This window comes from Ahaetulla prasina, chromosome 4, assembly GCF_028640845.1.
Source record: "Ahaetulla prasina isolate Xishuangbanna chromosome 4, ASM2864084v1, whole genome shotgun sequence".
NCBI lineage: Eukaryota > Metazoa > Chordata > Lepidosauria > Squamata > Colubridae > Ahaetulla > Ahaetulla prasina.
In genome coordinates this window covers 86716567-86740036 of record NC_080542.1, presented here as the reverse complement: position 1 = coordinate 86740036, position 23470 = coordinate 86716567, and the positions used below count along the sequence as shown (strand labels likewise).

At 39.2% G+C, this 23470-nt stretch overlaps 1 protein-coding gene and 1 long non-coding RNA gene across 10 annotated transcripts in view; one reads left to right on the top strand and one right to left on the bottom strand.

Annotated features, from left to right (window-relative positions):
- DNAJC13 (DnaJ heat shock protein family (Hsp40) member C13) overlaps nucleotides 1-22695 on the top strand; it is a 151945-nt gene extending 129250 nt beyond the window's left edge. For 4 of the 9 annotated variants that reach the window (XM_058183944.1, XM_058183943.1, XM_058183949.1 and 1 more), the window contains 5 exons: nucleotides 7973-8152; nucleotides 15399-15539; nucleotides 18608-18751; nucleotides 18987-19086; nucleotides 21928-22694. In XM_058183944.1, coding sequence (XP_058039927.1) covers nucleotides 7973-8152; nucleotides 15399-15539; nucleotides 18608-18751; nucleotides 18987-19086; nucleotides 21928-22025 — 663 coding nt within the window. In that variant the 3' untranslated portion in view covers nucleotides 22026-22694. Of the gene's footprint in view, nucleotides 1-7972; nucleotides 8153-15398; nucleotides 15540-18607; nucleotides 18752-18986; nucleotides 19087-19497; nucleotides 20805-21927 lie in introns of those variants that run through there. The other 5 variants (XM_058183941.1, XM_058183950.1, XM_058183945.1 and 2 more) reach the window with 5 other exon arrangements.
- LOC131198832 (uncharacterized) lies at nucleotides 20-12832 on the bottom strand. The gene is made up of 3 exons (XR_009155169.1): nucleotides 12643-12832; nucleotides 12053-12207; nucleotides 20-7385 (listed from the first exon to the last, which is right to left on the bottom strand). It is a non-coding gene; the product is annotated as an uncharacterized LOC131198832 (long non-coding RNA).
- Nucleotides 22696-23470: the final 775 nt, after the last annotated feature.

The following is a 23470-nucleotide window of genomic DNA, read 5'->3' as shown; positions in this document are numbered from 1 at the left end:
GTAAGTTTAGTTTCTACGTTTAACTTCAACTTTGTGTAATTGTTAATTTAAATTTTTGAAAATGATAGAATCCTTCTCATTCATAGAATAAGAAATAAATTTAGGAAGAAATAATTTTAATTCTTTTTTAGCTTACATTCACTAATTTAAAATTTAGTATTTCTGTTGATAGAAGCATTCACTGAAGTAAACTTACATAAGAGTTAATGAAATTTTACTTTTGAATAAATCTAAAATAAAATTAGCTTTTTTATTCTTTGTTCTGGTAATAGAGTATTTTATATTGACTAACAATAATAAATAAGATAATATTTACATTAATATAGATTGAAATTAGTGAAGCCTATGAAAATAGTTTTTCAGCCTAGACCGATATCCTTATTGAATGCCGATTATAAAATATTTGCTTCCATAATTGCAGAAAGACTAAAAAGATTTTTAAATCAATTTATACATCCAGATCAAAACAGTTTGTTACCTAAGAGACAAATCAAAGACAATATGAGAATAATTTTAAATACGTTGGAGTATTACGAAGCGCATCCAGAAAAGCAAATGGCATTGATCTTCCTAGATGCATAGAAAGCGTTTGATAATGTGAACTGGCAATTTATGCTGGCACAACTAAAAGATAGGGGAGAGATTTATTAATATGATTAAGGCGATATATTATAAACAAACTGCAAAGGTGATGGTAAATGGAGATATGACTGAGAAGGTTAGCATTAAGAAAGGTATTAACAAGTATGCCCCTTGTCTCCTCTATTATTTGTATGGACATTGGAAGTATTAAATAAAAATAGTAGACAAGATACAGAGATAAAAGGCATGGAAATAAAAAAGTAGAAGTATAAACTACAGGTGTTAGCAGATGATTTAGTTTTTATCTTGGAAGATCCACAAGAAACAGGGTCTAAATTAATTTTTAAAAATAGAATATGGTGAAGTGGCGAGTCTAAAAATAAATAAAGAGAAAACTAATTTTCTCCAATGTGCTGACGTGAGAATCCAAAGTATGCTGACATGAGAATCCAAAGTATGGGTTAACCCCAGTTTGACTCAGTCTTCATCAGAGAGACGTGTAGTAAAGCTACTCAGAACAAAGGGATTTAACTTACTTTGGATTCTCAGAGTCAACAGTAGAGGAATTTATCAGCGTTTTGTTTTTGTTATTTAATTCAGTATTTCTGGGTGGCTGAGAAACACAGCCTATCTCTTTAAGAGCAGCTGTGTGGAGTAGAAGGCAACAGCTTCGGAAGCAATGCTTCTGGAGCGTGCTGCAGAGCCGTTTTGGATGGAAGCTTGGTTTTATTTAATTTCTTGCAAAAGTCAACTGTTGAATGCTAGAGAGAACAAGACAAAACAGCTGAGAAGCGGAAATGGCACACTTCAAAGAGCACTCCACGGAGCAGCCGCAGCAAGGCAGGAAAGCTGAAGATCAGCTATTAGGTGCTGGAGAGGCGTTTTAAAGGGGTCACCGCAGTCACATGGCTTGGATTTAGCTACTTTTGGTGCTGGAGTGAATTTAAATGACGCTGCTGCTCAGGTGGGCTAGGAAGCCACCAAAAAGACCCAACTGGCTAACCCAGTCTGACCGGCTGCCACTGCAATGGATTAGCTGGCTAACCCAGTCTGACTGACATAGCCACTACAAAGAAACAGCTGGTTTCCCATTTTTAATGGCACAACAGCTGCAATGAATGCGCTGGTTATCCGGTCTGACTGGCACAGCCGCCAGAACAGCATGGCTGGAGATCTAATTCTCTCAGCCCAGCCACCATCCCAGGAGATCTAATTCTCTCAGCCCAGCCACCATCCCAGGAGAGCCAATGTTTGGCGTGCTGTCATCAGCAGATGTCCTGGTTCCTCCCCAGCAGCAGTCCAGAAAATCCCCAGCACAGCAACAAAGGATGGAGAGTACTGCTGCATCAGAAAGCCAAGAGGTGGCTTACGTGAATGGGGAAATAAGGGGGGGTCTCAGTACAACCCTAAATAGAACAAAGAAGCCCCTCAGCATCAAAAGTGGGCAGTGGGAAAACAGCTGCCAAGATAAGGGCAAAAGCCCTGCATGTAAAGAAAAACCTCTAAAGCTGAGGAAAGGGATGCCCTGAAGAATCAAAGAGCCTTGGAAAAGGAAATCTCAAAGACTAAAAGATACACTGAATGAAGAGAGCTAGCAAAGCTTTTTGGGAGAAATGAAATCGCCCCCCTCCTTAAGGCTCTGTGAGACAACCAAGGAACAGAGGCATATAAGTCCCCCAAATTGCTTGCCAAATGACGCCAAACAGCAATCCTTAAAGTCAAATAGCCTGTCAGCAGAAAAGCGATAAGAACCTGATTTTAAAAAGATGCATATGGCTTCGGAGGCCACTTTTCGCCCACAGGAGATTCACAGCTCAGAGATTTCTGAGCAAATGAGGCTTTTGATGTCCTTAACACAAGGACTTGTCACATCCTTGCAACAGGAGATCCAGAATGCTTCTGTGGCATCAGACCCATCCTTGGAGCATAGCCAGCACCTAGCACCCCAAGATCAGGAACATTTGAGAATTTTTAGGGAGTCTCACCAGTGGTAAAATTCAAATATTTTTCCTACCGATTCTGTGGGCGTGACTTGGCGTTCATGTGACGGGGTGGACATGGCTGCACAGCTGACTCATATACAATGTAAAAGCAGCTGGACTTCACACAAAACCCGCCCTGCAAAAGCAAGAACCTCACAGAGAGCTCAAAAATCAACTATCATACTTTACACAAAAATAACACAAAAACTGCGCAACTGAGTCACACACAATGTAAAAGCAGCTGGACTTCACACAAAATGGTCCCTGCATTAAGCAGGAACCTCACAGAGTCACAGAGAGCTCAAAAACTAACTGTCCACACAGGAGAGAAGGACCAGAGAGACTGGAGTCTTTCAGAGGATGAGGGATCGGCTTCTGAACCCCCAGCATTCACAGGACTGTTCCGCCCATCCCTCTTCAAACCTCTCTTGTTTAAATTCAAGACCACAGCCAACATGGTAGCTGAACCTAGTGTATCAAAGTCTGCTCTGGGCCTACCAGATCCAAATGGGCTCCTCTTTACACAACCAGTTGCGCAGAATGAGGAGTTTCTTTGCCACAATTGTTCCATGATGTATGGGCCAGAAACAATGGGCCTAACCAGGAGCATATCCCAACCCAAATGGGAATGCCAGGAGATTTTGTAATGTAGCCACAGACTTCACGGAGATGTAGCCAATTATCAACAGTAGACAGGCCAGTTGCAGCCTTAACATCCTCTAATCTTGTGTCTCAGGACATAGCAGACACTCTGAAACCAGAGCTTTCCCTTTGCAGGGTTCATCAGGTGGTGGTCAGGGCAACCACAACCGCCTTGCTTTTCAATAGAGCCTCCTTAGCCTGGCTTCGCCAGATGCAAACTAAAATTCCACCGCATGATAAACGCCTTCAACAAGACATCAGCAAACTAGTAGTAGCAACAGAATTCTCAGCTGATGCCACTGTGGATGAAGCCAAATTTGCTTCTAGGGCTATAGCATCAGCGGTAACAGCCCACCACATGCTGTGGCTTCTCAGGCAGATGCCAAGTCCAAATGGAGGCTATCCTCTGCACCCTTCATGGGTGCAAGCTGTTTGGGGAAGCCATGGAGCCCATCTTGGTTGAAACCAAGGACAGGAGGAAAATCCTGTCCAAAATCCTCCTGTCTCTACACAGGTGAGCAGACTGACGGCCCTCATCTTATGTTCGTAGTTCCCCCATTCAGCCAGCAAAGACTGGACTGGGTTACTTCCAAAGGAGGTTCCCACAGGGAACTGATGGACATACAGATGGAGCCCGATTTTGAGATAAAAACAAACAGCAAGTCCACGTCAAAAAACCGTTTTGTGGCTCTGGAAGCCATCCCTTCTAGAGCTACAAGTGATCCCAGGTCAGACCCTTCCATTGGTTGCCGCCTAGCACTATTTGCAAACCAATGGGAGGCAACCACGTCAGACACCTGGGTTCTAAACACAGTGAGACTAGGTCTCAGGCTTGAATTTCTCCCCACATCCCGAGATTCTTCATACATTGTCCCATACCAGGACAAGGAGACAACACAAAGAAGGGCCTCATAGAGACCACAATCCATTACCTGTTGGACATTCAAGCTATCCAGCCAGTCCTGGCGGGTCAACAGGGGCAAGACTACATACTATTTGTGTTCCCAAGGCCTTGAAGGATGGGGTGGGGTGGAGGGTAATTTTAGACCTAAAAAGACTAAACAATTTCCAAGAGGTTGAAAATGCAATCTCTCCAGTCCATCTTGGAGAACATCTGGGAGGGCAACTTCTTAATGTTCATAGACCTGACACGTGCCCATCTTACCATTACATCGACAGTTCCTCCAGTTCTACTATGCGGGTCAGCATTACCAATACAGAGTCTTACCATTCGGTCTGTCTTCAGCATCCAGGGTGTTCAACAAGGTCCTGGCAGCACTCTCAGCCCACATCAGGGCATTACCAATCTGAGTCCAGTGTTACCTGGATGACATTTTAATCCTGTCCTCTTCCCACGATCGGATGACAGAGGACCTACAAGTCACAATCTGGATTCTTCAGGATCATGGGCTTTCTGTCAATTACTCGAAGAGTCATCTGACTTCTACCACTCGTTTGCTTCACCTGGGGGTGATCATAGATACTTCACTATGCGAGGTTTACCTGTCACAGGAGTGTCAGGACAGCGTAAAGACATTAGTAAATCAGATTCAGGCAGACCACAAGGTTCCTCTAGCTCTTTTCTCAAAGCTCTTAGGCAAAATGGTATTGTGCATCGTGATAGTTCTTTGGGCACGTCTACATGCAAGGACCTTACAGTGGTTTCTCTTACCAGAGATTTGGAGAAACACCATGGTTCCAGTCCCAAACAAACTGCTACAGTCCTTCCATTGATAGACATCCCAGGCCATGGACACCTAACCATCACAACAGATGCCAGCCTCTACGGCTGGGTAGCCTACTTTCAGGCGCAGATAGCACAGGGGCAGTAGTTGCAGGAGGATTTAGCAAACAATATCAACTGTCTGGAACTCAGGGCAGTTCACTTGGTCACTGGCCAACCACATCTCATCCTGACGGACAATGTAGCTACAAAAGCCCACATCAGCCTTCAAGGGGGCACACAAGAGGTAGAGGGGGCATGCAAGAGATAGAGCAGTTGGAAAAACAGAAAAAAGAGTTAATGAAGAGAATTCAGAATACTAAGAAAGTAAAATATTTAGTGATTCAGTTGACAGCAAGATGTGTAACCATTAAGGAAGATAATTATCATTTGTTGCAACAAATTAAAACAGATCTGGAAAAATGGAAAACTCTACAATTATCATTGATAGGAAGAATAGCTACAATCAAAACGAATATATTGCCAAGATTATTATGTTTACTTCAATCAGTTCCGATAAAAAGGGGAAAAAAATACTTTGAGGAACTTAAAACACTTAAAACCGTCACAGATCCGCTGTTATACCCTTTGCAATTTGCATACCGAGAAATAGATCAACAGATGTTAATATTGCTCTGCACTACATCTACAACATCTTGAATCTCCAAAGACCTATGCAAGGGTCCTCTTTGTAGACTTTAGCTCAGCATTCAACACCATCATTCCAGACACTCTTCTAACTAAGCTAAACCAACTACAGGTACCTGAACAGACTTGTAAGTGGATCATAAGCTTCCTAACAAACAGGAAGCAGCAGGTAAAGCTAAGCAGAATCATATCCAATACCTGTACATTTAGCACAATGCCCCGCAAAGGCTGTGTGCTCTCCCTACTTCTCTCTGTATACAATGACTGCATCCTAACGAACCATCTGTTAAACTACTGAAGTTTGCAGATGATACAACAGTGATCGGTCTCATTTGAGACAATGATGATGCAGACGGGAGGTTGAACTACTAGCCTCGTGGTGCGACCAGAACAATCTGGAACTGAACACACTCAAAAACGTAGAAATGGTGGTAGACTTTAGGAGAAATCCTTCCATACTTCACCTCTCACAATACTAGACAACACAATATCAACAGTAGAAACCTTCAAATTCTAGGTTCTACCATATCGCAAAATCTAAAATGGACAGCTAACATCAAAAACGTCATCAAAAAAGGACAAAGAATGTTCTATCTGCACCCACTCAGAAAGCTCAAACTGCCCAAGAAGCTGCTGATCCAGTTCTACAGAGGAATTATTGTGTCTGTCATCTGCACCTCTATAACTGTCTGGTTTGGTTCTGCAACCCAACAAGACAGACACAGACTTCAGAGGATAAGTAGAACTGCAGAAAAGATGTTTAAAGACAAGTCAGCTAAATGTTGGAAGTGCCATCAGATATCTGGGTCTTATATGTGGTGGACATGGGTAGAAGCAAAAAAATACTGGACCAAAATACTTACATGGCTGGAAAAGATGATAAAATAGCACATTGCTTTAAAACCAGAAATATTTTTGTTGGGGATTGTACTTGAAACTTATAGTAAAGAGAACACGTATTTAATTATACATGTATTAACCACAGCTAGAATTGTATTTGCACAAAATTGGAAAAGTGAAGATATCCCTACTGACAAGAACATAATTAGGAAAATATTGGAATGTGCAGAAATTAACAGATTAACACTTGCAATTAAGGAGAAAGAACAAACTGAATATTATATGATATGGGAATTATTTTATCAATGGTTAGAGAATAAAAATGGAAGTTGGAAATAGAAGATTAAAGAAGAGTAGAAAATATATTAAGATAGAGAGGTAAACAATATAATAATTGTTATTATGATTATTATGTATAACATATTTTTATTAGAATAGAATAAAATAGAAATTTTTTTTATTGGCCAAGTGTGATTGGGCACACAAGGAATTTGTCTTGGTGCATATGCTCTCAGTGTACATAAAAGAAAAGATACATTCATCAAGGTACAACATTTACAACACAATTGATGGTCAATATATCAATATAAATCATAAGGATTGCCAGCAACAAAGTTACAGTCATACAATCATAAGTGGAATGAGATTGGTGATGGGAACTATGAGAAGATTAATAGTAGTGCAGATTTAGTAAATAGTTTGACAGTGTTGAGGGAATTATTTGTTTAGCAGAGTGATGGCCTTCGGGAAAAAACTGTTCTTGTGTCTAGTTGTTCTGTTGTTCAATGCTCTATAGCGTCGTTTTGAGGGTAGGAGTTGAAACAGTTTATGTCCTGGATGTGAGGGATCTGTAAATATTTTCACGGCCCTCTTCTTGATTCGTGCAGTATACAGGTCCTTAATGGAAGGCAGGTTGGTAGCAATTATTTTTTCTGCAGTTCTAATTATCTTCTGAAGTCTGTGTCTTTCTTGTTGGGTTGCAGAACCGAACCAGACAGTTACAGAGGCGCAAGAGGATGTTATAGAGGATGTTAAAAGAGAAAAATGAATAAGTTTACTGTGCTCAATTGTTCAGTATATTATAACTGTAAGATTAGAGAATTAATATCAATGTAATGAACAATGTTGTAAATTTTGATGATTATTGCACAGAGATATTTGTACTCAGATGACACACTGTTTAAGGGAAGATGGAATGTTTATATTTAAAAAAAAAATTAAAAAAGAAAATAGTTTTTCAAATGTCAAAAATAAACTAGCAGCAATAAATCAGGGAATGCATGCATGATTTATTCATTATTCATAACAACTTGTGTACATACAGTTAAAACTATTTATGCATCTTGAATTTTCTCCAGTGTAAATTCCAAACCTTGAAAACTACCTGGAATATAGTTTTATCAATAAGTGAAGCTTATTTTGAATACAATTTTAAAATATTCCATTTATGTAAAACTTGTGAGTGCTGTTTAGTCATGTTTTTCAATCAGATTAATATGATAAAAGTTTTACCTGCTATGTGTGTATAATTTACTTTCTTTGTGTTTTGAAACAGGGGGAAACTTTGGAAACAATAACAACAGCAACAGTATGCCTCTTTAGTGCTCAGCCTCAGCTAGCAGACCAGGTTCCTCCACTGGGTCATCTTCCCAAGATTCTTCAAGCGATGAATCATAAGAACAATGCTATTCCTAAAAGTGCTATGCGAGTCATACACATACTATCTGATAATGAGGTATGCAGCCTTAAGTCACAATAAAAGGTGTATGTTTGTCAGGGTTGGTTTTTTTGGGGGAGGTGGGGGACAGAATAACATAGTTGGAAGGAACCTTAGGTCTTCTAGCCCTCAGGGACCATTGAATTCATAATTTTAAATCCCGTGGACCACTAATATGATCTGTCTAATGACCGGCCGGGTGGGTGTGGCAAGGTGGTCATGTGACTGGGTGGGCATCGCCAACTCAATGTCACTCAAGTCGAGGGGTGCCTTGCCAGCCTCTACTCGCTACTCCTCGCCTGCCCGCCAAGGCTCTTTAGGGCCCCAATGGGAAGCAGTTGCTGGAGCTTAGCAGCCACCATGAGAAAGAGTTGGGAAAACAGCTGGCTCAGTTCAAATTGAATATGACCGAGAAGGAGGCTCAGCAGAAGCCCCTCATTGAGGACTACAAGCATAGGCTTTCTAAACAGAGGGAAGACCTGTGGAAGTGCAAGGCCAGGTACCAGTGCCTAGAGGCTCAGCGGGCTGAGATGGTCAGCCAGTTCCAGGCCATGATGCAGTCCCACTGGAATGAGGCTCTCCGGCTCTTTACCACCAGCAGCTCTTCCCCCCCAGCCTTCACCCAAAGCCCCACACCAGGAGGCTGAAGCAGACCCCAAGTCAGAATTTCTGCCCCCTCCGACCCACACAAGAAGACCCAGAAGGGAGAGACTCTGCAGCAATACAAATGTTCATTGCACATATCTGTCCCAGGGACCATAGTTTCAGGACTCCTGATTTAGTGCAATATAAAAAATGCAAATAATTTTTCTGGGGACCACCGAAAATTTCTCACGGACCACCAGTGGTCCACGGACCACCAGTTGCCGGCCACTGTTCTAGTCCAACCCCTGCTTAGGCAAGAAACCCTCTACCACTTCAGACAAATGGTTATCCCAATCTCTTCTTAAAAACTTCTGGTGTTGGAGCATTCACAACTTCTGGAGGCAAGTTGTTCCACTCATTAATTATTCTGACAGGAAATTTCTCCTTAGTTCTAGGTTGCTTCTTTCCTTGATTAGTTTCCACCCATTGCTTCTTGTCCTGCCCTCAAGTGCTTTGGAGAATAGCTTGACTCCCTCTTCTTTGTGGCAGCCCCTGAGATATTGGAACACTGCTATCACGTCACCCTTAGTCCTTCTTTTCATCAGACTAGACATACCCAATTCCAGCAACCATTCTTTATATGTTTTAGCCTCCAGTCCGCTAATTTGTTGCTCTTCCCTGCATTCTTTCTAGAGTCTCAACATCTTTTTTTTACATTGTGGCAACCAAAACTGTATTCCAAGTGTGGCCTTACCAGAACATTATAAAGTGGTATTAACATTTCACATGATCTTGATTCTATCCCTCTGTTTATGCAGCCTAGAACTGTGTTGGCTTTTTTGGCAGGTGCTGCACACTGCTGGCTCATATTTAGCTTGTCCACTAGGACTCCAAGATCCCTCTCACAGTTACTACTATTGAGCAGGGTATCACATATACTCTACCTGTGCATTTTGTTTTTCTTGCCTAAATGTAGAACCTTACTTTTTTCACCATTGAATTTCATTTTGTTAGATAGCGCCCAATGTTTAAATCTGTCAAGATCCTTCTGTATCTTAAGCCTATCTTCTGGAGTGTTGCCTATTCCTAGCTTGGTGTCATCTGCAAATTTGATGAGTTCCCATCTATCCCCTCGTCCAAATCATTGATGAAGATGTTGAAGAGTACTGGACCTGAAACAGAAACTTGGGGTGCCCCACTGTATACTTCCCTCTATGTAGATGCGGTTCCATTGAGGACTGCATATTGAGTGCATTTCATCAGCCAGTTACAAATCCCATTTGGTGGTGATACTGTCTAACCCGCATTTTTCTATTTTATCTAATGGTGGGTTGTGGTCTACTTTATCAAATGCCCTACTGAAGTCCAAGTAAATTATATCGACGGCATTCCTCTGGTCCATTAATTTTGTCACTTTGTCAAAGAATGCAATGAGATTAGTCTGGCATGATCTGTTTTTGACAAACTCATGTTGGCTTTTGATTATTACTTTGTTTGCTTGTAGGTGTTCCCTGATTATCTTTTCCAGAATCTTACCTAGTATTAGGGTCAGGCTGATAGGTTTGTAGTTTCCTGGATCTTTTTTTTTTCCTTTTTTGAAAATGTTGACTACATCAGGTCTTTTACAGTCCTCTGGCAGTTCCCCGGTGCTCCAGGATCTTTGAAAGCTATAGCTCAGTGGTTCTGAGATCTTGTTTGCCAGTTCTTTCGGAACCTTGGTGTAATCTATCTGATCCTGGTGATTTGAACTCAGCTAGGGTAGACAGATGCTCACTTACCATTTTCTTCCCTATTTTAACTTGTGTTCCTAATCTGTTTTTTTATGGTGCTGTTTTTGATAGGTTGGACTGTTTTTTCCCTTTGTGTAAAAGCCGTTGCAAAAAATGAGTTAAATAGTTCTGCTTTCTACCTATTGCTTGACACCTTCTTGCCATTTTCTCCCAGCAATGGACCAATTGTTTCCTTCACTTTTTTCTTGCTTTTAACATGTTGGAAGAATCTTTTTTTGTTATTTTTTACTTTTGTCGCAATCCTTTGTTCATTGTGAACCTTAGCTTTCCTCACTTTATCTTTGCAGGCTCGGGCTATTTCCTGATATTCTGCCTAAGTTATGTGCCCCTCTTTCCACTTTTTTATACTTGTCCTTTTTGTCGTTCAATTTGTCAGAGTTCTTTATGCAGCCATGCAGGTTTTTGAGAGTTGTTATTTTTCTTCACTGGTATTGTACTAGACTGGGCTTTTATAATCTCACTTTTCAAAATTTCCCAAGCTTCTTGAGTTGTTTTCCCCTTGAGGATTCTCATTCATGGAATCTTTCCCCAAGCTCTCTCTAAGTTTATTGAAATTACCTCTCTTAAAGTCCAAGACTCTCGTTTGACTTTGTTCTATTGCTTGTGCTTGCATAATGTTGAATCAATATTGCATGATCACTCGTTCCCCAAGGTTCCTGTAAGCTTCAACACTACCTACCATTTCATCTCTGTTAGTGTGAATTAAGTCTAATATGCCTGATCCCCTTGTTCCCTTCTCTACTTTTTGGGAAACAAGTTGTCTGCTAGGTTTGTTAGGAAATTTGGTCTGCTAGGTTTGTTGGATCTTCCACTTGGTACAGAGTTTGTCTCCCAATTGATGTCAGGGTAGTTAAAATCCCCCATTACTATTGTGATCCGCTTCCTACATACCTTAGTTAGCTGTCTAGCAATTAGTTATCTTTTTCCTCTGTTTGGTTGGGTGGTCTATAGTATACACCTATGGCAATGTTATTTCCCCCCTCCTTTAATATTGACCTAAATGCATTCAAGATAATTTTCTTCATTGTTCTAATGTATTTCTGTAAAGATGTAATTATTTCTTATATATAGTGCAACTCCATCTCCTCTTTATTTGGCCTATTTATTTGGGATTTAAATTATTTAACTTTTAAATAATTTAAATCCCTCTAGCTGTATGTTCCATTTGGGGTTTCATCCTACCAAGTTTCTGTAATGGCAACAATATCATATCTGCCCTCATTTACTTAAATTTCTAATTCACCCTGTTTATTCCTCATACTTTGTGCATTGGTGTATAGACATTTGAGTCTATTTTGATTGACCCTGTGTTTACTGTCCACATAACCTGTATTGTGCCTGACTCCCCCAATTCCTTGCCACCTGTTTGATTAGTGCACATGTTATGGCACTCACTATTAAATGCTTGGTTTTGCTTGACAGCAAGGTTGATGAGAACATCATTCTTTTATGAGAACATCATTATTTGGCTACAGTTATCTCTTTTGAGTGATGGAAAAAGAGTTTTTATATATAAGATTATATAATTAGATTGTGAACTCACATGATGATAGAGTTTCTTCCCAAATGTGACCCTTTGGGCTGATCGCTTACACAGAATCTGGAGAGCAGTTTCATCTGCTCCAATTGATCTCATACAGTGGTGAATACTGCCCGATCCAAGTCGTTCTTGAGCTATTTCAAATCCTCTTCTTTCTCCTGTGTTACAAAAAGAAAAAGGCAGTTCTTCTTTTCTCTTTGTGGGTAAATACATAATTATTTGCTACATTGGAATGCAAAATTTCTGACTGATAACAACTTTCTAGAATTTCAGACAGAACGTGTGGATAAGTCTAGACACTTTCCTTGATAAGCCTTTTCAGAAGTAATTGCCATTGCTTCCTTCCTAGGACAGAGAGAATTGTTGTGTTTCGCTCATTTATAAATTAGGTAATCCATCTTTGTATTGAGACAATTATTAGGCACATTGAAGCTGGTTGGATACAAAATAAATAGTGTGAACACATTGAGATGCCACACATTTTTAAAAATATTGTTTTTATATTACAAATTCCATTTCTAAATTGAACAGTGTGTTTTCTAGGTAACAAAAGTAGTAAAATTTAAACGTCCTCATAATCAGTGGTCACCGACCTGTGGTCCATGAGAAAATTTTGGTGTTCCATGGAGAAATCTTCATATTTTGTGGTGCATCCTGGTGGAGGAGCTACTCCAGGATGACCAACGGGCCAGTCCTTTGAGTGTGATTACTACAGCTCTGGAATATGGGACCGGCCGTGGCTGGGCTGGAAACCTCTGCCCTGGGGTGGCACGTGCAATAAGGGAGCACAGTCCTCTCCATCTGGAATGAAATAATGGTGCTGTTGCTGCGGCAGGGGAGGGGCGGCGCAAGTGAATCGAAGCAGCGATTGCGATGGCTGGAAGCTGCAGAAGCAAAGCACTACTTAAACTTGTGGGGCATCAGCATTCTGCCTCGATATATTTGCGCCAGCTGGTGGCGCAAAGCAGCCCTTGTCTCTTGCCGCTTGGGACTCAGAGCAGTAAACAGCGACAGGGAACAGCTGGATTTTGCTCTCCATTGCAGATGCCAGATCGGCCTCCTGCAAGTTCTCATCTCTCGAGGAGCCCGGCCAAAGTTTCCCACACCGCTTCAGCGAGCGCTCCTCGAGAGACAAGAGCATGTAGGGGGCCAATCTGGCATCCGCAATGGAGAGCAAAATCCGGCTGCTCCCCAAACCAGATGCTGTTTACTGCTCTGAGTCCCAAGCGGCAGGAGATGAGGGCTGCTTTGTGCCACCGGCTGGTGCAAATATATTGAAGCAGAAGCTGATGCTGTGCAAGTTCAAGTAGTGCTTCGCTCTTGCACTTCTTCCGGCCCTTGTTGGTGCTCCATGCACCTTGGTCTCTCAGGGAGATGCTTGATTTCCTCTCAGCCCAAGACACTGGCTGGCCCATGAGATGAGAGAGAGAAAGAGAATCAGAGAGAGAGAGAATCAGAGAGAATGAGAGAGACAAAGAGACAGTGAAAAAACGATAGAGAGAGAATCAGAATCAGAGAGAGAGAGAATGAAAGAGAGAGAAAGAGAGAATAAAAAAGAATGAGAGAGAAAGAGTGAGAGAGAGGGGGAGAGAAAGAGATGAGAGATGAATGGGAGAGAGAGGAGAAAGAGAGTGGAGGAGAGAGAGAGAAAGAAAGAGATGAGGGAGGAGAGAGAAAAAGAGTGGGGGAGAGAAAGAGAGATGAAAGAATGAGTGGGAGAGAGAGAGAAAGACAGAGAAAGTGGGAGGGGAGAGAGAGAGAGAGAGAGAGAGAGAGAGAGAGAGAAGGGAGAGTGCCTGATGGACCCCATCCCATCACTGGGAGTCCAGGCGCCTCAACAAGCAGCGCACTAGATTCGTATTAGTGGTCCGTGGGATTTAAAATTATGAATTTGGTGGTCCCTGAGGTCCAAAAGTTTGGAGACTCCTGCTCGTAATCATTATGATCATATCAACATACAAACATATAGTAGATACTATCAATCATTGTATATTATCTTCCATATTAACATCAATTATATAAGCATCAAAATGTTTACTAACCAATTTTTCTTTCTCATATAATCCATATTTCATATAAACCCATTCATCTGATCTCTGTATCTATCGACTAAACCATTTGTAAAAAAGTTCCCATGTCATAAAATATTCAGAATCTCCTTTTTCTTTAATTTCTAGTGTTAACCTATCCATATCTGCACATTCCTTTTTTTTTTTTTTTTTTTTGCTTATATTCTCATCTGTGGGAGTTTGTTCATTTTTCCAATATTGTGCATATACAATCCTGGTTGCTGTTAAAATATGTAAAATTAAATGCGTATTACCCTTACTATGCTTTTCTGGTAGCATGCCCAGAAGGAATATCTCAGGTATCTAGCCATATGTGAATTTTCTTCCAATATAATATAATCTTCCAATATAATGCTTTGGGACATGTCCACCACACATGTGGTGTTTGGTTACATTTCCAACATTTGACAGATTTATCTTTGTGCATATTTGCTATTCTTGTAGGTGACAAGTGCCATCTATAAATCATTTTATAAAGATTTTCTTTATATGTTGTTGACATTGTAAGCTTGTAGTTTCTATTCCATAATTTCTGCTATTTGTCTAATTTGATTGTATAGCCAAAGTTTTTAGACCAAATTATCATAGTTTCTTTTACTTGTTCTTCCTCCAATTTAATAGAGATACCACACATTATATGAGGGTATCAATATGGCCATTTTTTTGTAGGCAGGTCTTTAAATACCACTTCTCGTGTCCTTTTGCCTGCATCTACTCATTGAATGTAGTACCAATGGTCAACTGCTTATTGTAGGAGATAAACAGGCAGAGTGACAGGACAGAATTAAATGAATCATCAGCCCACAGTTGTTAATGTTCCAACATTAATTGACTAGATTCTTGAATAGGGTTGAACAATAAATCTTAACTGCATCTTAACATATGATTCTGATTCTTGGTGGTTGACATTAATCTAGTCAACTAATGTTCAGTTCTAAAGTGGCAGTTAATAATGGTCAATGGAATCCAAAGGGATTAGACCATTTGTGCGAAAGTAACGACTTTAGGCTGATACATTTTTAATTCTATTGTCCCAGCTTTGCCTGTTCATCTCCTACACATATTCAATTAGTAGAGTGCAAGTAAGCTTTCTTCATGAACAGACTGAAATGTAATATAGAACAACACTCTTAAAATTGTTCCTATTATCTCACATATTTCACAATACTTCACATATTTCTGCTAAAGTATCTCTGAATCCTCAATCAGGAATTCAAATCAATCTTTAACTTGGGTAGTTGCAAGATATTAATATTTGGCAAACTTTTGTTTTTTTATAGCTTTGTGTTCGTTCAATGGCAGTGTTAGAGACCATTTGCCCTTTGATGAATGGAATGAAGAAAAGATCAGATAATGTTGGCATAGCCTGTGAAGCACTTAATCGAATGTTTCAAAAGGAACAAAATGATCTAGTAGTCCAAGTAAGCAAATTTTGTAATTTTCTAATAAAATGGCATTTTATTTGTGATTATAGTTGTGCATTTTTTCCTATTTATTTATACTTTTTATGTCCCTGTTTCAGTATCCTAAGTGGCTCTGGGTGGCTTAAAAATCATAGATATAAAAACATTAAAAGCATTAAAACTAGGGTTAACAATTAAACAAATAAGAAGCTAAAACCAAGAGGGTGGATGGTACGGGAGTGGATTTTTATCTCTCATTCAATCAACCACCTCTAGCATAGCATGCCTCCTCAGTGGCACAGAGAGCCATGTTTTAAAACTTCTTCAGAAGGATGGAGGGGGATCTAACTTCTGGAGGAAAGGGACCATGGAAGAGAATACTTTTCTCCTTGACTCTGCTGATCACTATTCCTTGGATTATCTGACATTGTATTGTCAACAATGTTATTTTATAAAGATTAAGGTGGTGGACTTTTTTGTTTATGATTATTTGGTTACTATCAAATGTTAGGAATATGGAACGAACCCTCAAGAAATGCCATATTCCCCAGCATTTACATTTCAGTCAAAATTGACAGGTATATAAGTAATGAAAGTATACTAGTTTAAGATACATAGAAAAGTTGAAAAAGGTTCAGAGAGGAATTTTTTTATGACCGTAGGCCTGTAAATCAAGCCCTCTAATGAATGGTTAAAGAAACTGAGGATCCATAGCTTCCATAGAGAATGATTAACGATATGCTAGTTGTTTATGAAATATATTGTCATGTATAGGACAGACCTGTTCTCTGAACACAGAGAGATGAAATTAAAAGAGAGGATTCAGACCAAATATTAAGAGACATTCTTGACAGAGCATTAAGCTGTTTGCCTAAAACAGAGGTGGGGAACTATGTCCCCTTTATGACTTTTGGACTTCAATTTACAGAATTCCTCAGCTAGCATAAGCCGTAAAAAGGGCATAGTTCCACACCTCTGGCCCAAATTACAAAATTTTTATGACTATAATGGCCAAAAGACTTAAGAAATTCTTGGAAGATTTTATTCATACTGATCAGAATGGCTTTTTGCCCAGAAGGCAAATAAGAAACAATGTCAGGACCATATTAGGTATCTTAGAATACTACAAGGTACATAATGAGAAGCAGATGGTGTTAATATTTGCTGATGCACAAAAAGCATTTGACCATGTTAAATGGGAGTTTATATTGAACCAACTAAGTCATATGGAATTTGGGGAGAAGTTTATAAAGATGTGTAGAACAATTTATTCCAAATGAGGTTAAAGTTGTAATTAATGGGGAAACAACTAAAAATTTCCAAATTCAAAAGGGTACAAGACAAGGTTGTCCACTATTGCCGCTACTGTTTATACTATCATTAGAAATTTTGATGACAATAATTCAGGAAGAGAAACAAATTAGAGGTTTAAAAGTTAGGAAAGAAACTTTTAAGGTACAGGCTTTCACGGACGACCTTGTCTTTATTATAGAAGAGCCCCTACCATCTGGTGTAAGGCTAATGAAAGTACTGGGAGAATATGGGGAAGTAGCAGGCCTAACGATAAATAAAGACAAAATGAAAATGTTAGTAAAAATACGACCAAATTGCAAGAAAAGGAATTGGAGGAGAAAATAAACATTCAGATAATAAAAAAAGTAAGATACCTAGGAATTCAAATGACTTCAAAATGTATTACACTCAAAGGGGATAACTATGACAAATTAATTGAATAAATCAAAACAGATTTAGATAGGTGGGTATTTTTTTTCTGGGAGGAGAAATACAAAATTCACCAGTACTTCCAGCAGCACTTCATCAGATGGGCGCTCTTAGATATTTGGATTAAGACTAAACGAGGCAATTATATGGGAGTTCCGAATTGGATATCAACACTGGAGATGTTCACACACCCAAATTTTATTAAATTAGGAGGAGTTATTACATATAAAGATGTATTAAACAATAGAGGGGAATTGAAATCTAGGAACAATTTAAAAGAGGAAGCAATTGAACTTGAATGGTGGGCATATCTCCAAGTACAATCTAAATACATGAAGGACAAGAAAAAATGGAGTATAAAAACAGAATTAACAGAACTAGACAAAATTTTATTAAGAACGGAGGAGAAGGCAATAAAGAAACTATACCACTATCTATTAGAACAGGTCATTTTAGAAGAGCAAGTAAAGGAGACCATGTTAATTTGGAGTAAATATTTCGGCTATAGTATTGATCTTGACAAGTGGCAGGATCTATGGGAAAGAAACATAAAAATTACTTTAGCAACTTCATACAAAGAAAATTTATATAAGATGGCATTTTCCACCCACAAGATTAGCAAGAATAAGTAAAAAATACTCTTCAGTGTGCTGGAAATGTGAAGCAGTCCCAGGGACCTTCTACCATATGTGGCAGGAATGCCCAATGGCTATAAAATTTTGGCATCAAATAAAACATTGGCTGGAAGACATATTAACATTAAATATAGAACCTAAACTGGAATTCTTTTTATTAGGCATCATAGAAGGCGAATATAACAAATACAATTTATCTAATATTACATATATAACACAGCAAGATTGGCCTTTGCTCAAAAATGGAAAAATAAAGAGACCCCCACAGAAGAAGTGTTAGCAAAAATCCGTACTTGTGCGGAAATGGATAGACTAACCTTGGAACTTAAAGATAAGAGTGAATTGGCGTACTATGAAATCTGAACTAAATTTTATGGATGGTTGGACAAGAGGAGGAATGCTGGGATAAAGGATTATTGAATGTTTAGAAATTTTTATGTTAATTTTCTATGCTAAATATGATTGTATTGAGTATTGATGTAGCTGTCACAGATGAAATAATTTTTATGTTTGAAATGTAATAAGTAATGTAAATTTGTACAGACATAAGGAAGTGTATTATCCATAAGGTAAAATTTGATGATAGTGTTTAAACCAGAGATGTCAAACCCTATCCATTTTTTTTAATTTGTATTATTAATAAAAAACTTTTTTTTTAAAAAGTATTTTTTAACTTAAGCTAAATGCAGAAGGAAGGCTCATAGGAGTCTTAATCAAATTGTCTTGCAGGCCTTGAAAGCAGATTTAGTACCTTATCTCCTAAAATTGCTTGAAGGTGTTGGCCTTGAGAATCTGGAAAGCCCTTCAGCTACAAAAGCTCAAATTGTTAAAGCACTGAAATCAATGACTCGCAGTTTACAGTATGGAGAACAGGTAAAATCTCAAACATATCTTAAATTCATTTTAAAGCATACGGAATAAGAGGATTCATTGTAGCTTTTATTTTGAAAATACAAGTTCTTCTGACTGGTGAAGTTATAAAAACTGAGGATTTGGTAAAACCAAAAAGCCAATTTCCATAAGGATAAGCCAATTTCCATAAGGATAAGTGAGCGCTCTCCAACCTGTACAGCAGATACATTTTTTCTCTATTTTCTTACTTTTGTAGGTGAATGAAATCCTGTCTCAATCTTCTATATGGAGTGCCTTCAAAGATCAGAAACATGATTTGTTCATATCTGAAACTCAGACAGCAGGATACCTCACAGGTCAGTGTACTTCTACAGTGGGGGTTGTTGACTGTCGTTCCTTGTCTTCTGTCCTTGAAAGATCGCTTAATTGACTTCTAGTTGGTTTTCATGTACAGAGTTACTAATGAAATTGCTACATAGTAAATTATGTAAAGGCTAAAGTGATGTTTCCATTCATCATTCCTTCTGATGATTCATATCTAAAGAGATGATTGTGAAAACAATAACAAATACTTGAAGGGTTTAAGGAATAAATGAAAAGGTGACTTCCTTTTGAATTCAGCTTTAATTCTCAAAGGATTATAGGATTATGTTTCAAGCATCAGACCACAAAGCATTCTCAAAATGTGATAAAGTTATGCTTCACTTTTTGCTTCAAAGTGCTTTGCCATCTGTACTTCCCTTGCTTCTGGTTTCTTTCTCCTTCAGGTATCTCCTCTCCTTCCCTTCTATCTGGTAGCAGTCCCCTTCATCTCAGAAGTGGGCTTTAAATCTCCTTTTGGCAGGCAGCTTGCTAAACTTCTCTCTTGCATTCACTAAAGCAGGTAGATACCATTTTGCTCAGTGCATGTAGCCTCTTCGCTATCCCACAGATTATATGCTTACAAGATGCATGATGTACTGGGAATGGACTGTTCGCCTTGTACCCTTGGCCACGCCTGCTTGGCCACCAGGCCTCCAGCCATTCACTCCTAAGTTTCTCCTCGGCTGACACATCACTAGCTGTTCGCCCCAGGCAATGGGCCCCAGCCCCTCCATCCCAGATGCTTCAGTGCAGCCCATTGGATGGCATTGTTTGTCCCCAGCTTTTAGCCCCCCAGGACACTTAGCTGCCAACCTGTTGTCTTAGTTGCTACCTGTTGTCTTCCGGGTGCGCTTCAAGGTATTGGTTATCACCTTTAAAGCGCTCCATGACTTAGGACCGGGATACTTACGGGATCGTCTACTGCCATCTTGTACCTCCCATCGAGCTGTGCGTTCTCACAGAGAGGGACTCCTTAGGGTGCCGTCAGCCAAGCAATGTCGACTGGCGGCCCCCAGGGGAAGGGCCTTCTCTGTGGGGGCTCCTACCCTGTGGAACGAACTTCCCCCTGGACTTCGACAACTACCAGACCTTCGGACCTTTCACCGTGAACTTAAGACTTATTTATTCCGTCACGCAGGACTGGCTTGAATTTTAATTTTTTTAGCTGATTTTATGGGTTTTAATTTTTATTAATTTTATAGGGTTTGATTGTATTTTAAAATTGGGCCAAATTTAATAAGTTTTTTAATGTCTGTTTTTAGTATTGCATGTGTTTTCATTGTATTTTATCTTGGCTGTAAACCGCCCTGAGTCCTTCGGGAGAAGGGCGGTATACAAATTAAATTATTATTATTATTATTATTATTATTATTATTATTATTATTATTATTATTATTATTATTATTATTATTATTATTATTATTATTATTATTATTATTATTATACGCCCTGAGTCCTCCGGGAGAAGGGCGGTATAAAAATCGAAATAAATAAATAAATAAATAAATTATTATTATTATTATCACCAATCTGCTGGCAGAAAGAAGGCCCCATGCAGAAGGGGAGGGATTGGAAGCTCCCCTGTACCTGATCGTGCCTCCCTGATACAAGAAGGGAAGAGCGGAGTTGGGGCAGCCAGCTTCATCCAAAGGAAGGGAGAGGGGGTGGAAGCGCCCCTGTACCTGATTGTGCCTCCCTGATAACAAACAAACAGGAAGGGAAGAGCGGGGAGGGGGGGTAAGTGTCCTGGGGGGCTAAAAGCCAGAGACAAACAGTATGTCGTCCAATGGGCTGCGCCAAAGCATCTGGGAGAGAGGGGCTGGGGCCCATTGGCCAGGATGAACAGCTAGGGGTGTGTCAGCCAAGGGAAAATGTTAGGAGTGAATGGCTGGAGACGGAACATTGATGCCCAAGCAGGTGTGGCCAAGGGTACAAGGCAAACAGTCCTAAACCCTGATGTACCACTGTAGCGAACATAGGCTGTTTTAAATTGTTTGAAAATATTGTAGTTGCTGCCGTGCTTTTGGGGTCATTGACTTCAGGGTTCCAAATTACAGCTGTCTAAATAAGAATTTTTATATTTACATATCTGTAAAAACCTATTTTCAGTTATGTCAAAACATTATCTAAATCTAAGTTCTCAACCTTTATAGTGCTGCGACCCCTTTAATACAATTCCCCACGATGTGGCGACCCCTTTAATACAATTTCCCATGATGTGGCGACCCCAACCATAAAATTATTTTTCTTTTGAATTTATCGCGCTTGAAGCCGTATTGGCTAGCGATCTGAACTGCTTGTGATTGCTTTGAGGACGGAGACATTAAAGCGGAGACTCCTCCCCTATTAAGTTTATGGCGCCTGAAGCCAGATTAGGCTAGCGATTGGGAGTGATTGCAGCTGGCTTGAGAGGGAGACATCAGAGCAAAGATTTCTCTCTTTTTTAATTCATCGCGCCTGAAGCTGAATTTGCCTAGCGATTTGAAGAGCCTGCAGCTGGCTTGTGGAGTCAACCATTGGAGCGCGATTCTTCGACTCGCAAGTATACTTCCCATATTTCGGTGGTCTTAGGTGACCCCTGGCAAATCATTATTCAACCCCAACGGGGTCCCGACCCACAGGTTGAGAACCGCTGATCTAAATAATGCTTGAGGATACATATGGGAAGGATGGAAATCTGAACTATGATAGCAGACTGCTTATAATTAATCTAGCTAAAGGAATTTGAAAACAAAAACTGTCATGTCAAAGATAAAACAAGTAATCTTAATTTGGTCTGAATTGACCTAACAATATACTCAACACTGTGGTTTTTTTCTCTCCTTGTGGAACAGGTCCTGGAGTTGCTGGCTATCTTACTGCAGGGAGGCCTTCATCTGTTATGCCCAATGTTCCACCTCCTGTAGATCACGAAGCTGGAGATATTGGCTAACGGATATGAATGGCCTACACAAGGGACTCAAAGGCAAAGATTTATTGGTTTAAACCTTTACAATAAATTTTGCCTTTCCCAGTTTCAAAACAGTGTTATTCCTTTTTCTATGAATATTCTTTTTTAGAAAATTTACAATTCTACTGCATTGTAACACAAGAAAGTACTTTGTGGATCAGCCTAAAAGATTACACAAGATTTTTTTTTCTTGCTGTACATAAGCACATTTATTTCTTATATTTTTGTTTACAAGACTGTGAATCAAAACAATTTTCCTAATATTTTGTATTATATTAATTAGCATGACTGAAGTTGAACTGCAGTCTCAAAGAATTGGCTAAATCATTTGATCCTCCCAAATTGCACTAGAAGTTTCTTTCTTCAATGCTTCAAGTTGGACTTGATCATCCTCTGAGAACTTGACTGGCTTGATGTTGTTTGTCTATATCCCCAATCACTAACATAAATAAGATCCTCGTGTGTTTAACTGGCTTTACCAAATCAAAAAACTAAAATACAGCAAAAGGATATTTAAAAATTACATGGTATATAAAAGCATTGTGTCATTGTGCTACGTTCTATACATTATTCAGTATATAAAGCTTTCTATATTGAATGTACATTATACAAATCATTCATATGTACATAAAATTTAAAAGAATAAAGGGAACTAAAAGCCTTGTTGAAACAAATTTGTATTACTGTTTCATTTCTTGGTAAAACTAAAAGGAAAATCAAGATATTTTTACGAATACTGATCTAAAATGGCGTATTTTTTCTGTTAATACTGGTTCTGATGGCATGAGGTAAGATAGAAAATTATTCAATTATTTTCAGAGTTCTAGCTAGACATCACAAGAACTGTCAACAAAAGAGACAAAAACAGACATTTCTACAAAATATAACTTGGGAATTGTAGGGGAGAAATTAGAATTTTCCTCCACTATACACAATTATATCTTAGCAAATGGTTAGCACTGTTTCAGCTCTTGTATGAGTGCCAATTAATCCTTTTGTGAAACTGACAATAAAGGAGGACATGGATTGCAGTGTGTAATTAGAATGATAAACAAAATTAGTTTAGTTTATTGTCATTGCACATGGTACAATGAAATTAAATGCCGTCTTCAGTGTACATTGTAACTATAAAAACACAAACATACATCCTTTACATTCTATATAATTGAAATTGAAAACCTGATATTGCACTATACCACTGCCTCTGTTTAGAGCCCAAGAAAGAAAACCTCCAAGTCCATACGTTTAAGCAAGGTACTTTTACTGAGTAGAACTAAATGCACAAAAGGAAAGCAAGACCTGAATAGTAGGAGTGACGTACGCAAGCATATCCCTCATAAATCCCTCTTCCCTTTAAAGGTCAAACAATCTAGTCCAATTCATTTCTTCTTAGACTTCACATGGCGTTCTTCTTCCGGTGATCTCTG